Source organism: Anser cygnoides, chromosome Z (genome assembly GCF_040182565.1).
Source record: "Anser cygnoides isolate HZ-2024a breed goose chromosome Z, Taihu_goose_T2T_genome, whole genome shotgun sequence".
Taxonomy (NCBI): Eukaryota; Metazoa; Chordata; class Aves; order Anseriformes; family Anatidae; genus Anser; species Anser cygnoides.
The window spans coordinates 10,308,477-10,324,109 of NC_089912.1; the positions used below are offsets into that span (position 1 = coordinate 10,308,477).

The 15,633-nt window shown below is 41.0% G+C and overlaps 1 protein-coding gene across 3 annotated transcripts in view; it reads right to left on the minus strand.

The window, feature by feature from the left end:
- Window positions 1–15,633, minus strand: part of PLPPR1 (phospholipid phosphatase related 1) — a 135,103-nt gene that overhangs the window by 71,317 nt on the left and 48,153 nt on the right. For all 3 annotated transcript variants that reach the window (XM_066987929.1, XM_066987930.1, XM_013192344.3), the window contains exon 2: window positions 2,416–2,524. In XM_066987929.1, the coding sequence (XP_066844030.1) occupies window positions 2,416–2,478 (63 nt within the window). In that variant the 5' untranslated portion in view covers window positions 2,479–2,524. The remainder of the gene's footprint in view (window positions 1–2,415; window positions 2,525–15,633) is intronic.

Sequence of the window (15,633 nt, forward strand, 5' to 3'; positions counted from 1 at the left end):
CTGAGCTTATCGCTGTTTGTTTGCCATTTTTAACCTTTCTTCCTCTAGCTGATGGGATGAAGTAGTGACCTGTTTCTCAGTAAGAAGAGCCTTTCAGTTTCCTCAGGGAAGGGAGGCAGAGATTCCCCAGAAAGCTGGACATTATGTCAGTGACAAATCCTTGTGAAGCACTGAAAGGCTCAGCCGGTGTGATTGGTACCCCCTGCTCCTGACCCCTGGCAGTACGCTCAGCACAACCAGCAATAAGGCAAATATCCACAATATTTAGTGGGCTGTCAGTGAACACCTCTGCCCACTTCTCTCTTCCTCTCTCTGGTGCCCACTGTATGCAGGGACACCCACAGTCAGGGTGATAACTTTATCACCATGATATCTTTATCACCTTGGGATCAAAACCCAGGTGCTGGGCCACCAAGAGGGTATGGGGAGCACTGATTGACAGGGTGGTTAAGCCCATCATTGTTACCAATACCCAGCTGCTGGGCTGCCAGGGGATGGTGACACCCATCCTGGAACAGGGAAGTGCAATGGCACAGGGAGCATTGTGTGTAAAATCAAGCAGCTGCAGGCTCTGAGTGGGACTTAAACTGGAACTGCTGCTGGATGGCAAAACGGGATTCCCCAGTGGCCAGGGACACCTCCACTGTTTTCTTCCTCTGAGGAATGAGTGAGTGACTCACATCTTTTCTGTAACGTTTTAGTTTAGGTTATGATCACGTTGTGTGCTGTGATTCTACAATTCTAATTTTACCCAATTTGCAGAGGGTCTATCTAAGTGTAACTGAAAAGACTGTGTAACTATCCTGATTGCTATTTTTTTTTTTTTTTTTGTGCAATAATAAATCTGTAATTATAACTGCAAAGCCATGGTCAGTCCTCACTCATCCACGGATCCCTAAAGATCTTATGTAGTGTTGGGTGACAGCCACTTTCACACAACAGCATCTGACACAGCTGCATCTGGCAAGTTGTGCCAAGTTTTACCACTCTTTTTGTTATGCTTTTCTTCCACCCTCATCTTCCAATCAGTCAGACTCCTCTTGCAAGGGAGGACTGATCACAGCCCTTTCAGGTCAAAAAGAAAACCACTAATGACTTCAGACTAAACACCCATGGATCTTCTGACTGCTTTTGGGGATAAGTTGGTAGTAAAGAAAGTAGAGAATATGTGTAAGGAAACTTTATGTCCTGTCTGGAGAAGATCCTACAAGAACGGGACTTCAGGTGGGCAAGGGTTAGAGAGGTTCTGGATATCAGTCCATGCTTTTTCCATGTCCCAGAGGTAAGATCAGCATTCAGGAACTCTGAAAAGAAGCCATTTTCAATGCCCATTGCACCTGCTGCAGCAGCACACCAGAACCTTTCCAAGATTTCAGTGGAAATGAGATAAGTCTCACAGGACTTCCAGCATTACAGTTAGTCTTTTGACTGTTCTTAGTGGTTCTCTTGTCAATAAGCATGAGTCACCCCATAATTACGACCAAAAAGAGAATATTGAATCTGATCTACGTCAGAAAGGTAGTTTTATGGACAGGCAGTCACAAGCAGGTATGTCAATCTCACTATCAAAATCTGCCAGAAGTTTTCACCTTCCCTGCAAACCCAGAGGTACACCCTTGCTGAGAAAGCCCTCACTGACTTTTATGTACCAGTTGAATATTTATTGGTTTCAATATTGATTTTGGTCACTCTGGCAGTGTTAGGGTAACTAAAAGAAACACAAAAAAGTCGATTCTACAGAATAAAATAATGAGCTAATTTAAAAAGAAAACACACCTAACAAAGATGTAGAGCCATATTCCATTGTGGAAACATTCACTCCTGTAACTTCATTGATCATCAATTCACAGACCTTGTGCTAGCTGGCTCCTTCATCAGACTTGAAGGATTGCTGTGCCTCACCTACATTTTATGTTGCAGCTGAACAAAAAATGGAACTGAGCCTACGAACGTCCTAAGCCTACAAAACCATTAGACTGTGAGATCTGACATTTATCTAAATGTCTAGTCCTTGTGCTACCTTAAGGTACCAGTTCTGAAGAAAACTGAGATTTGAGTAGTCACTTGCTGACCTACACCCACAGCGACTTCTCCTTCTCCACCAAATACCACAGGAATAGCCAGCACTTGGATGGAGGCAAGTCGAAAACATGGCATCTACTTCAGACCTAACCTCATCTTCATCTACGTGAGATCATACCTATGTCATACCTATGTCATACAGGACAGGTTTCAGGGGGATTTGATGCTACTGAGCATGATGTTGGGTATGAAGGTTATCAAATAAGAAAGCATTCATGCTAGCAAACAATATTGCCAACAAGTGACTTAATTCCTGCAGGGCAAAACTGCCTTCTGTGTAGGCCTGGCTCTGCCCAGTGCTTATTTTTTGAGTCAGCTGAGTGCTGCACTCACCTCAACAAAGATGAAACAGGGGATGATGGAGTAACTTCTCTGGGTGTTGTTTCCTAAAGCCATTTCTCATCACACTTCTTGGGGAGGCACCGTTCAAAAATGTATTATCCTGAAAAAGAAAAGACAAAGATACTTCTTCAGTATGTTTTGCCTTTTTGCAAACTCCACATTTAACATAACAAGGTTTGTAACATGGAGCACTGACATACCAGACCACAGATACAGACTAAACAGAGCAAAAAGGTCTAACTTGTGGCTATACAAAATAATGTGAGAAGGCATTCCCTCTGCAGCAAAAAAAGCACGTGACAGACAGGTCACAAATACATTATCTACAGAGCAAAGAGCAAGCAACAACTGTTTTCCTGAATGACAATCCTCCTTCAAGCAAAGGCTTCTTTACCAGAACATATTGTAAAACCACATTTCCAGCCTACTAACCTGCCTACAGAGTATTTTGAATCCAGAGATGGTGGTAACTGACTTGAGAACTTGTACTTTAAAACACACGCTTATCGTACATTCACTGTACACACGATCAATGTTTATCTGCATGAAATGTGAACTACTCAAGAAGGCATCACGGCTCATGTACCCAAAAAATAATAAGCATATACAACATGAATGCAGTGAAGGATTGGGCCCATACTACAAAGTCATTCTGGCCTGCTATAAATTAGCACATTAGCTCACAACCCCCCATCTATTTAGCATTACTTCAGGCTACTGGCTATGTTAATTAACATAGTCTTGTAACACTCTGTGCCAAGACATTTAATCTCTTTGCAGCACAAAAAGTAGGAAAGGAGAGAACAGAAGACTAGCACAGAGAATTTTTACTGAGAATGTGTGTGCTTTTGTGCATACATGAGGTAACACACCAAGAAGCTGATGTAAACAATTTAAGAGAGAGGAACAGGTAGTGACCTAGGCCAGCAGTGAAGTAGGTCTGGAATAGCAGTGTGTAGCTGCCAGGTGTGTGAGACACACATGAAGATGCAAATCATTTATATCAGTTTAAACGTGGGCACATCAAGAAAAAGCACAAATTTCACAGAATCATATCCTGAGCTGGAAGAGACCCACAGGGATCATCGAGTCTAGCTCCTGGTTCCACGCAAGGCAACCTGAGAGTTGAACTATATCTCTAAGAGTCTTGAACATTTTTTGAACACCAACAGGCTGGGGGCCATGACCACCACCCTCTCGGTGAAGAACCTCTTCCTAATATCCGACCTGAACTTCCTCTGTCGCAGCTGCTTGCCATTCCCTGGTGCCTCACCTGTCACCAGAGAGAAGAGATCAGCACCAGCCCCTCTGTTCGCCCTCACAACGAAGCTGTAGACAGCCTTGAGGTTACCCCTCAGACTCCTCTATTTAGGCAGGCCCAACCTCATTTCCAACAGAAATCAACACCCCAACAATTAGAATCTCCATGGGCCAGGGCCGTGGGGGAGGAAGAAGGTGAAAGCTGGTGTGTTTTCCTGAATATGCTTTGCACCACATTTTGGTCCAGCTCTTTGGCCTCACTGGTGTCAGGCTGAGAACAGGCCTCGGCATATGGAGCCTGTGAGGTTCACAACAGGTGTCAGTGCTTTCCCACCAGCTCTCAGTAGGGGAACTGGAAAAAACCAGCAATTAGCAGAGCATGCAGTTCAGCAGAGGCTATGAACTGTGGAGCTGGGTCAGCTGCCACCGGGTTGCTAACAGCACCAAACTCCATGTCACCACGATGCAGGCTATAGTTTTGCTGCCTATGAACTACTTAGTATATTTTTCACCTCAGCTCTCCATAATTTGACCCAGAGTTGTAAAACATGTAATGTATATGAAGGTTTTGGTGACGTGGTTCTAGGCTCAGCACAGCTATACTGTCTCCAGTGAAGCCACACTGTGTGCCAAGAGGGCTCCTTGAACTCTTAATCATCGAAAAATGCAGTTCTGGGTCACACATAATACTCAGGACATGTTACTTCTGACAGGCTTCAGACTCCCATGCTACACCGTATCCGGGTTCTTAAAATACAAATATTCTGAATTTCGAATTTCAAATTGCCTGTTTTTCAAAACACACTTCAGCTTTACCTAGGAGGTAAATTGGGCTTTATCTTAGAGATTTGTGTCTTTTTTTTTTTTTTTTTTTTTTTAAGACAAGCTAATCCAACTCTATTTGAGTTGTAGAAAAAAAGTTCCAATCTTTTTTTTTTTTTAAATACTTTTCACACTGATGGCTCTTGTGCCACATGTCTCTGCCTTTAACCCAGCAAACACATGGTGCCTGGTAGTATAGTAGGTTAAACAGTTAGAGCTGCTTACAGAGCTTTACTGTACTAAACTCATTTTGTGCCCTGGGGATAGACTGTCAGCACCTTTTTTTGCAAATCCTGTTTTTCAAATGGCTTAGTGTAAAGATGTTAATGCCATGGCACCTTCATGAATGCCTTCCCAGACCAAGCTTTGAAATAAACAAGATTTTCTGTAACATTGTTGGTGACATAAAGCCCTGCCTTCAGTTCCAATGGCTGTGATTCCTGTGTATTCCTAACAAAAGCAGAGGGCTGCAAGTAACCCAAGAATTTAAGAAATTTTCTCAACAGATGCATGAAGCAACTGCACAGACTGGCAGAGAAGCTCAGGGTTCTTAGCAGGCATATAAAATTGCCTAATTGAATGCTCGGGGGTTCCTGATGTCATAAATACGTACCACCATGCCTGTTCTTTCAAGATTATTGTGAAAAACTGGTTTAAAAACTGCATTTCCTATGGGAAAGCGTTTTGCATGTCAGCTTCTCTGTGATGACACATTTGTGTCAGACATGAGCAGTACGAAACCAAACAGTTGCCTGATCAGGCCAGTTAATTCCACGTTGTAGGAAAACTCCCAGCCAGCCTGTGCTTGTCGTAGCAGGTCTTTTCATCGGCTCTGTCTCCAGAAAGGCAAGGGGGAGGCGCAGTGGCATCCTAGTGGGAGCACATTACCTTTTGTCTCTCTCCAGCTGGCAGTGAGTCCTCTAGGGATGCATAAAACTGTGAAACACAGACCACAGCAATCCCTAGCTGCTTCAGTCTGCAAGCAGTAAGAGATAATGCACTTTTGCTGAAAGAATGGGGGAATCGTAGTAAGATGTAAAACAAGTGTTCAGGTCTGACTGTCCCATTTTATAATCTACAAGTATCTCTGCATTGAACACATTTTCACAGTACAAAGTGTCTGACCAAAGCAACAGGAAATAACAGCTATAATATCAGCATCAGATATTGACTTCTCATTTTTACTTTTTTTTTTTTTAATCAATTTGACTCAATTGTTAAGGAAATCATGCTAACAAATCTATAGAAGGCTTTTTAGATCCCACACTCTGTGACCTTTTAACACCTGACACGTAAGCACTGCAAAGAGAAAAGAACTGGTTAAATCTAATCTAACTAATTAGGGACCCCAGTATAGGTAATAGTAATAGTCTGGAGCTCTGGTATTATGAGGTGTTTCTACTCTTTAAACAATGTATTAGATATTACATTTGTGAATTAATTAGCATTAGGTAGTTCTCATATTTCTCCATTTACCCTGCATGCATTTTCAGAAAGCCCCTGAACTACAGCGCAGGAGGTTATTGTCTGACATTTCCTGGGAGAGCAAGCAGAGACATGGAATATACATAAGTGAATTGAAAATTAACTAAAAAAGACAGCAAAGAAAGAAGAACTCATGCTAAAGAGATTTTGTAGCTTCTGGGATCCATCCAGGGAAAAAAAAAAAAAAAAAGAAAGAAAAAAAAAAAGAATGACAGTCAAACAGCAGAGGAAGGAAAAATGTTCTAAAAAAGGCCTTTTCTTGCAGGTTACTAACTAGCAGAAGAATTTCTAAAAACCCCATTCAGGTATGCTTTAAAGCTTTTTATTTGAGCATGTAGCACATAGCAAAAAGGACATGTCTAGGATAAATTAGCATTTGCTGAGTCTTTATGGTTTAGCTCCTGCAGCAGACACAGCACACCTCATCATTGTTCAGCGTTACCAGTGCTCAAACCAACAAATTGCTAGTCCGTTCCTCAGAAGTCAGTGGTCACCCGTCGGTTCTTTAAGCTTTGTCCTGTGTGGGTGAGAATTAATATTATGGCCTTACGTACTGTTACAGCATATAATGAGTACCTGGGCAACAGTGGAAAACACAAAACTCAAAAATCCAGGAGAGTTAAATCCCAGAACAGGTACCATTTATTGCAGTTTTCAACCTCTGTCTCATTTTATCAATACCAATTCATGTTTCTTTTGACATTAGCTCAGACTGCCAGTCTGAAATTCAGGACATGCTCTGCAAACTTAGACAGCAGTGTAGCCACTGGCATGTGTTGGACGTCACTTCACTGCAGAAGGCCAAATCTGCTTGGACCAGCGGTGAGGAGAGCTACCATTGATCCACTTTTCACTTGATCCCAGAACCATGCACAAAAAACTAGAGTGGATTTCCTGTCCTTCTTAATCGAGACGTTTCATGATCTTTTCAGCAGCAGCTAACACTGTTTTAAAATAAAAATAAAATGTTGTATAAGGAGAACACAGATCTGGTATTTCCATAACAAAATTAGAGACACTTAAAATGCAAGCATTTGGTGGTTTGTAAATTAGTTTAACCTTGCATTAACAATTAGCAGCCCTCTGTTGGTAATTGGATTCAAATTATAAACATCTTCATTCTCATTAAAATAAGGATTCTGTTTACAAGTAAAAAAAAAAAAAAACACTAAAACTTCTGCGCCAGTCCATCAAGGATCAATTTGCAGAACTGAAATATGAAACTGCATATGTCAAACTCCCTTTCAATTAAGAAAACAAATTCAAACTAATGCTACTGCTCAAGATGATTACCCAAGCCTTTGCAGATCACTGTGTCGTTGTAAGCATTACTTATTACACTTACAGACCTTATTCTAAAGCAGAGTCCTCTGTTTCCTGTGGGACAACAGAGCCAGAGAGAGTTGAAGCAGTTTTCCCAGAAGTCACACAGTGACTCAAAGTCTAGCTTGAAAAGAGACATATTAATCTCAGACCCTGTGGAGCATTCCATCCACTTGACTGTGGACACTTCAAATGTATTTGATAATTCCTGCACAAAAGCTTTGTAGCTTTGATTGGACATTTAAGTAGTAAAGGTTTCCCTTGGCTTCCTACTGAAACCAAACTGAGTTTTGAGACTCCAAACACAACAGAAAACACATCACAACTCTGCACAAGCACTGACCAAACATCCAATCTGTGGCAACCTCACGTCCACTCTATGCAGCTTCACCCCAGACATGTCCAAAGGCACCTCACTGTACCCAGTAAAACCTTGGCATGAACATGCATGTAATTTCAATCAGTTTGCAACAGGATAACAGAGGGTTAAAATATCTTTCCCAAAGCTCTTTTCAACATAAACCTAATGAATGCACACAAAAGGGCTTAAGGAATTAACAGTAAGATTTTCCTGCAAAAGACAGTCATGGCCGTTCAATGTTTTCTTGGATAAAATATAGATATTTTTTAGTGCTTATTTGCAACACTCTGTGGTGGCATGAACCTTCCCAAAATCTAAACTCTGTGAGGATAGAGACTTGTTTGTGATTTGGTTTGGATGCAAGGCAGACAGGCATACCACAAGATTGCTGGCTTGGTATCAGCACATAAAACAGCAAAACTAGGGTAACAGCACCACATCTGCAACTATTAGAAGGTACCAGACAACTGGCACTCAATTTGCTGTCTCGAAGAGCCAGAACACGCTGCTTTTGACCTACAAAGGGGAAAACAGTCACTGGGATCAGACTGCACTAAGTCTGTGGAAAAGTGCATATAAACACTGGTGATGCACAGTGGAGCCTGGGCAAAAGGGAAGACACCCACTGAGCTCCAGTTTCCCATCATCAAAGAGCTCTTGAGAGGCAAAGAGCCATCAGAAGCAGTAACGCGCTGTCAGACTGCTGACAGTGTATGGCCACAGCCTGACTAACGTCTGAGTCATGCTTGAGTTTTACTTGCTAACAGAGAGATTGCCTACCAGCTGATCATAAATGAACGTGAGTTTTAAGTTTCAAGACTTGCCTAGCATCTGCATCCCGGAGCACTCCCAGTTTCCTAGTTTGCAAGAACACTGAGAAGATTAGATGAACAGATGAAACAGGAGCTCAGTGCTTAGGATCTAAATCTCATCACAGAATAAAAAATTAATTTAAACTTTCCTAAGAGAATAAATGTCTGGTTTATACTTAAGCTACAGCCATTCAAAGAAAATGGCAGGTCAGTGAAAGTGCTGTTGCATATTTCTCTACAGAATCAATGATAAGAAACAGATTCTACATCACTAAAGATAGCAGGTAAAAGAACAACAAAAAAAACACACTACCAATACATGAAATAAACCCACACATATTCACCATCACAGTAGACAATTTTGCAGCATTTGAGAATTAAACCAGAGGAACACTTTTTCTGGTGACCCTTTTCTGCTTGCAAAGGTAACATTTTAAGATATGTGCACTCATATTAGCAAACCATTTTACACCAAACAATATCACCTACATATTTTAAACTGATGATCAGACAATACCATGTTACGAAGACAGCTACAGGAACAGCCATCGGGATTCACAAACTACCAATCTCTTAAAAACATGTTGCTGAAAACCAAATCAGGGTTTGATCCAAAAAAGGAAGTAATGCCAGAGGTTTTAAGAATTCCTTTAGGAGTATTTTCCCTTGCTACAAGGTTCATGTGGAAAATTGTCCAGTGCCTAAGTGATAAGCAGCAGTATAAACTCTACAGGCAGGCAGACTGATAAGGGATCTGCACCACTGACATCTTCAAGAGAGTTCAAGTGGTATGTCAGCAAGGCAGAGCTCAAAACCACTTCCTATTGCAGGCAGGAAAGTGAAATCCCAGATAACGACAAAATTTACATCCATGCCACAGGGCTGGAATTTCATGCAGGGATATGCTTCACGCCAGAACGGATGCTGCCTATGTAGAACCCAACATTGTGTAAATATCAGGTACATGTGTGCTAATATCCAGAAGGCCAAACGAAATGACCATAAGCCTTATTTTCAACTATCACGCCTTTCCTTGCCCTGCAGGTCTGCAAAGTGTCATCACAGTTGACCTGTTTCATTTGGTGAATTCCGTGCCAAAATGCTCAGTGTATCATTTACTCGGTGTTACTTTGAATAATACCTACTAAAATGTGATATCACATCAGCAAACGACATGAATAAAACTTTTATCCTGCTACAGCTGATAACACTTCTGCCTTTCTTGTGGAAGGATTAGCAACGCATGATAAATGAAGTAGAAACCTGATGACGAGATTCATTAGGAAATTCTTTACAAATATTGAGCAGTCTGCAAAACAAACCTCACTGAATTTATCCATGCAATTAACAAGACTGATCCTACTCCTAACTTTCAATTAATTAAAAAATGCTAATTTTCTAGCTCTCACTTCATCCCTTCAGACTTTCAAGTGAATCTAAATGAAACAGCCATGCATTATCTTGGGCAAAATAAAAATACTATTTCTGGCCTTTACCCATTCTCCTGAAGGCACTTCATCTTGATTCACACTAACTGGGCTTGTAAACTCCTCTGAATAAATGCAAAATGTAATTGGTGATTTCTTGTACTTCTAACTGGCTAAAGCTCCATGAATATCAAACGACATTTATAGCAATACAATGGCAGGTATTGTCACCAATAAGATAACAGTTTGTAGACATAAGGAACTCTGAATTCCAAAGATAAGCAATATGATTTGTTTAATGAAAATATAGCAGTCTGTAGTTACAAAATTAACATATTCAAGACCCAGAACTGCAGCTGATTGATTTCATTAATAATGGGCACAAGACGTGGGTACTCTGCTTAGATCTATGCTAATCACTGGTTTTAAAATGTTGTACAGAGTTCTAATTTCAGTGTCACATTTGTATAGCCTACAAAGAAAATGGTCAAGAACATTTTTTGTCTACAGCTGACAGTCTTGCAAGTACCCAGGCTGGAAAGCAAATATTTAAGCATGACTTCCCAGATCCTTGGGATAGTACGTGAAGGGACTAAATTTCAGCCTAGGAAACCAATTCCTTTTCACTTGGTGCCTCTCCTTGCAAAGCACTGAAAGGCACTTAGGAAATCCAGGACAGTTTCAATGGAAAAAGAGAAAGATCTGCCCTCTCCTCAGGCTTTTGTGGAAAAAAAGGTGGAAAAAAGTGGAAGAATTTGAAGAGAAAGAAGAAAGCAAAAGAAAACAAGGTTGTGGAATACAGAGGGTAACAATGCAAAAGTAGAGGACAATTGAACGAGATACAGAAAACTGCTACAGGAAGGAGTGCAGACAAGGAAACCAATCGTGAATTCTGCAGTGATACGAAACCACAAGCCTGAAAATCCTGTCTACTATAATAAAGGGATATCAGTGTTACAGGTTCTAGAAAACATTTCTCATATCTCCTCCCAGATTTATCAGGATTTTGCAGAAGAGATTTTAATATGAAGAAAAAATTGTCCAAAGAAATTTCCCTTGTTCAGATAAACACTCGTATTTTACTCCAGAAAACATCTACTGCTGTTGTTTGTTTTCGTTTTTTCCTTTCTGCAACACCATTTGTCAACAGTCCCATTGAAATTTGTTTAGCAACTCAAAAAAAAATCGGTTGCTTATGTGCCAGCAAAACCATAAATAAATGGTCTTTAATTTGTAAGAGGGTTTCACAGCTATGCACAGAAATAATTTGGGGAATCATGATATTAAAAACGTATTTCAAAAATAGATGCTCCATAGTCTTTTTACATGCCATCCCTGCTGAGCCTAAGTCCAAGTAAGCCCCTGCTTCACGTCTTCATTGTATTTTAATTGGGTTGTTTTAGTAAATGATGCATCTCATCCTCTTATTTGCAGGATTTCGTGCTGTGCTGAACAAACCAGGTCACCAAAGATCACAGTGCCACCCAAAGAAGGAGGACCAGAACTATACTGAAACCTGAAAATAAAACAAAACAAACAACAACCAAAAACATACACACTTTTCCCAGTCCCAAATACGGACAGAAGGTAAGTACTTAAAAATAACTTCCCAGTGAAATTCAAGTAGAACACAGATAAATATTTCACTTCAAGCTCTACAGAAAAATGTGTAAATTATACTGGGGCAGGGGAATGAGGAGGATCAGGGTGAGGATGAGACTTAGAAGTCTGAACAGCTTCAATTTTTATTTATTTTTTAATCAAAGCTTATAAACGTGGCCCATTGACAGAAAAACATGATGATGATGTCAAAAGAAGAGCTCCTTCCTGAAATGTTTTGGAATTACTTCTGATTTTCTCAGCTCTGAATTTCTGTTTGAGTCTAGGGTAACAAAATACAGTTTCACACAGAGGTGGTTTTATTCCCCAGTGTTAAGAAGTGCCTCTTTCCCCCTCTTTCCCCCTTACTCTCACCTGCTCCACACCTCATGGTCCAGCACACATTTGAGTGCAATCACGAACACAGTTATGCTCTGGTTTTGCAGCTTTTCAGCTGCAGGAGGAAGCAAACTGGTTAGCTGGGACTTCCCTGCTGCCACAAACAGATGCACTGGAACACATCTAAGGCAACCAGTCCCAGCACCGATCTGCCCATCTCCCTGCTCCCTGGCACCGCCACACACCAGCTTCCTTCCCAAGCTGTCCAACCAATCCAGCTGGCAGAGGTGAAAGAAGAGTCTACGGGATGCTCTGACAGACACTTGAAGGGAGAAGAAACAAACAGCCCTTTCGCACCTCTCCATGAAGACCAAGCAATGGCATATCCATCTCCTCCTTTATTTGAAGAAGAGGCTTGTGCAAGGTGCTAGCGACTCTCAGGCTTCACATGGAGATCTCCAAGAAAATATCCAGACCCCACCCTCTCTCCTCCCACTTTCCTACTACAACGGTTGAGGAAACCAGTGCTTTTGGAGTATTCACACAGGTCACAGTGTAAGCATGAAACAGTGTGAATATCGATGAGCACAGGAACGAACAGAGGGCACCTAAGGCTGATAGTCTGAAGGGAAGAAAAATCAGGTGAGTCACATGTTTTGATTCAATTACAAGCCTTTTTTTTTTTTTTTTTTAAACCAGATGAACGCTGTATTGAAAATTTCAACCCCAAATCATGATGAGCTAATAGTAAACACCAGGCATTTAATAAGCACAAGAGAGTGCACTCTATGGAGAAAAAAATGCATTCATTTTCACCCCTCAGGGCCAAGACAGCAAGACTAAGCAAGTATTGTTAAAGCTCAATTCCTGTAGCTGAGACCACAATGTTACTTCTTAGAGTCTGGTGTGGTTAAAATCGCATTCAGTTAAACTGTACGTAGTAAATTAGCTTATTTTATACTTTGTGGACACTTACAAGCATGTAAATTGGTATGCACTTGAAAACAATTTGAACCTACAAAGTGTATCACAGATGATGACTGGAAATAAGCAGAACAGATTCACAACTGCACGTGGTCAAATTATGATTAAACAGTCATCTAAACACTAAAAGCTGACAATTGCACATAAACATGACTATCCTGCCTTCTGTTGTTTGCTGGCATCCCTTTAAAGACACTACGAAGAACACGGTGTCTTCTTTAATAGCCTTTCATTGTTGGTGCACCTCTAAAATGCTACTATTCTAATTTACTAAGATTACTTCATCAGCCCTTTAAAAATGAAAAAATCCTTTCCAGCAAATTAGAACACTGCATATAGAGCGTTTTGCATTGCAGAGGAACTGGTTTCTACCATCTGTTATTTTTTGTCCAAGAGCCATCAATTTATGCGTTCCTGTTTTGAAAAATCCCCAATATGATATCATAAAAAGATGCGGTCACCCCAATCACAATGTTGTAAAGCTATACTTACACAATGCATTGAAAAATAAAGTTTGCCATAGGAAACACTTCTAGACTTAGCTGATCTACTATTGCTGCTTGCAGTGATCTAAACTTTATGTTTTATAAATGCACAAAACTTCTCTATAGATATGTATACACAAGGACTCGCACTCTCACAAAAAGAAGCTTTTCTCCCAGTTTTGAGATCAATGTGCACTTAAATTATACCCAATTTTCTATCTTTCCTTAGTTTGTTCATGCTTTTCTCTTGCTGTGACTCAGCCATGACAACTGGCCTATCCAAAAACTATTGCACTACTCTCTTCAAATATATTTATATATGATAATACAAACAAAACAAAAACAGTCAAAGCAAAGCTAAGAAGTGACAAGTTAACAATATCCATAGTGTTGGAGTGGGTTATATATTCTTCTGTGCTATGGAAGACAAATAGCAAAGATTGTAAAGATTGTAAACTATTTCCACACTTCTATCTTTTACACTTGCTCCACTCGATTCCTTTGTTTTAGTTTAGTTGCTTCTTCTCTGAAAACAATCAGATATTCTTTGCATACATTTCCACCTTTTCTTCCAAAACGTTCCAGAAGACATGCTGGGGATGTTACAGAGGTACAAACGCTACGTTTCTATTCCCTGTTTCCCTGCCTTGGGGCTCACGCCGTGCTGGAGGCTCCAGCTTTCATGCTGTGCTTCACACACCCTCTCTGCAGCAGCCCATACTGCTGCAAACCCCTGGTTATGGCTAAAGCAGTTCCAGTGTATATTGCCCACTGCCTGCTCTGCAGCTGCTCCCAGGCTGTTCCTTACAGCCTGTGAGATCAGCCCCAGCAGCACCTCAGCAATCACAGCACCCTGGCTTCTGCTGCTAGTACGAGCATCTCTTCTTTCTCTGTTTGCTCCTGCTGTAATCAAGTCTTTATCTCTCATCCTGTTTCACTACCTGCTTCCCTGGAAGAGCTGTCCTAATTGCACATAGCATGGTCTGCACCTTGCTAACCAGTATTTTCTGGTGTATCAATGGCTGATTGTACTGATCAGTATCAGTACACATCACCTTTTAAGAACCTCCCTGGCCAATGCTTACTTCTACCACAACTGTAGGCTTTCCCCAGTGTCCAGATGCTAATTTTGCATGAGCCCTAGAAAGATCAGAGAGATGGTTGTAGAACGAGACCAAGGGCCTGGGTGCACTTGATGTTATGTCTTTTCATGCACAAATCTCTGCCAAAATACCCACTTTGACACTTACCAAGCACTACCCCCACAAGCACCATGCTCAGCACAGACACCATGTTGTACTGACACGCTGCACCCCTCCGACTATTATGTGCATTTATTTGTAAATCATATGCTTGGAGTACTGCAATGATACATGCACATTATGCAGAAAAGCAAATTAAAAAAGAACGAGGTAAAGATGAAATAAACACTCTTTTTTCTTTGAAGTTTTATGTACTAATGGTAGAAAATATTTTCTTCTACACCTCAGGAGACTGCCTTATGCATCCCTTGGGTTGCCTACACCCTGCTTTAGAGATCCCTGACAATCTTTTCTGACCCAAATACACTTTCATTTGGCATACTCTTTCTTCCAACATAACTTCCCAGCTTTTTGTATTCCTTTTACAGCTTGCACAAGTCAATGCACCTCCTCAGAACGATGATTTTTGGCTGCAGGGGACATATCTGACCCAGCTCTTGCAGCCACCCACTGAGAAGCTGCAGTGGAAGCTTGCACAGCATTTTCTCATGCAGAAATGGTACAGCAAAATAGTTCTTTTTTATTTAAGAAGTTATTCAGTGAACTTATTTTTTTATTTAAAAGACTTAATTTTGGGGCCAAGCCTGTTTACAGTCCTGGGATCAGAGTGATAGTTTCATTAACAACTTGGTCGGATTCCCTTTCATCCCTTCTTCTTCAACCTTCAATTTTACAGCAGCAAAGGGTGCTCCAAAATTCACTTTAAAGATTCCCAGTAACTCATTAACAGGAGCACTGAGGCTTGTGATGATCTGGGTAGAGGATGGGGTTGAACTAAGTCGAACCACAGGCCTCTGTCCAGCCTCACGCCCCCCAAACAACCCTTTTCAAAGAGATAATGTGTTATGTCACACAAGTGCTGCTTTTGACATTTTCACGTCAGCTTCACAGCCTGAGCAGTCAACACCCTTCTCTCTCAGGACTTGCAATGCCCAGACCAGTATTCAGACTGCTGTTTGAGCCTTTTCTGTAGCTGCTGTCCCAATGCATGTGTATATAGGTTGGGTGTTGCAGGAAGGTGTGCTTGGACCCTAATTTTCCATCCTAACT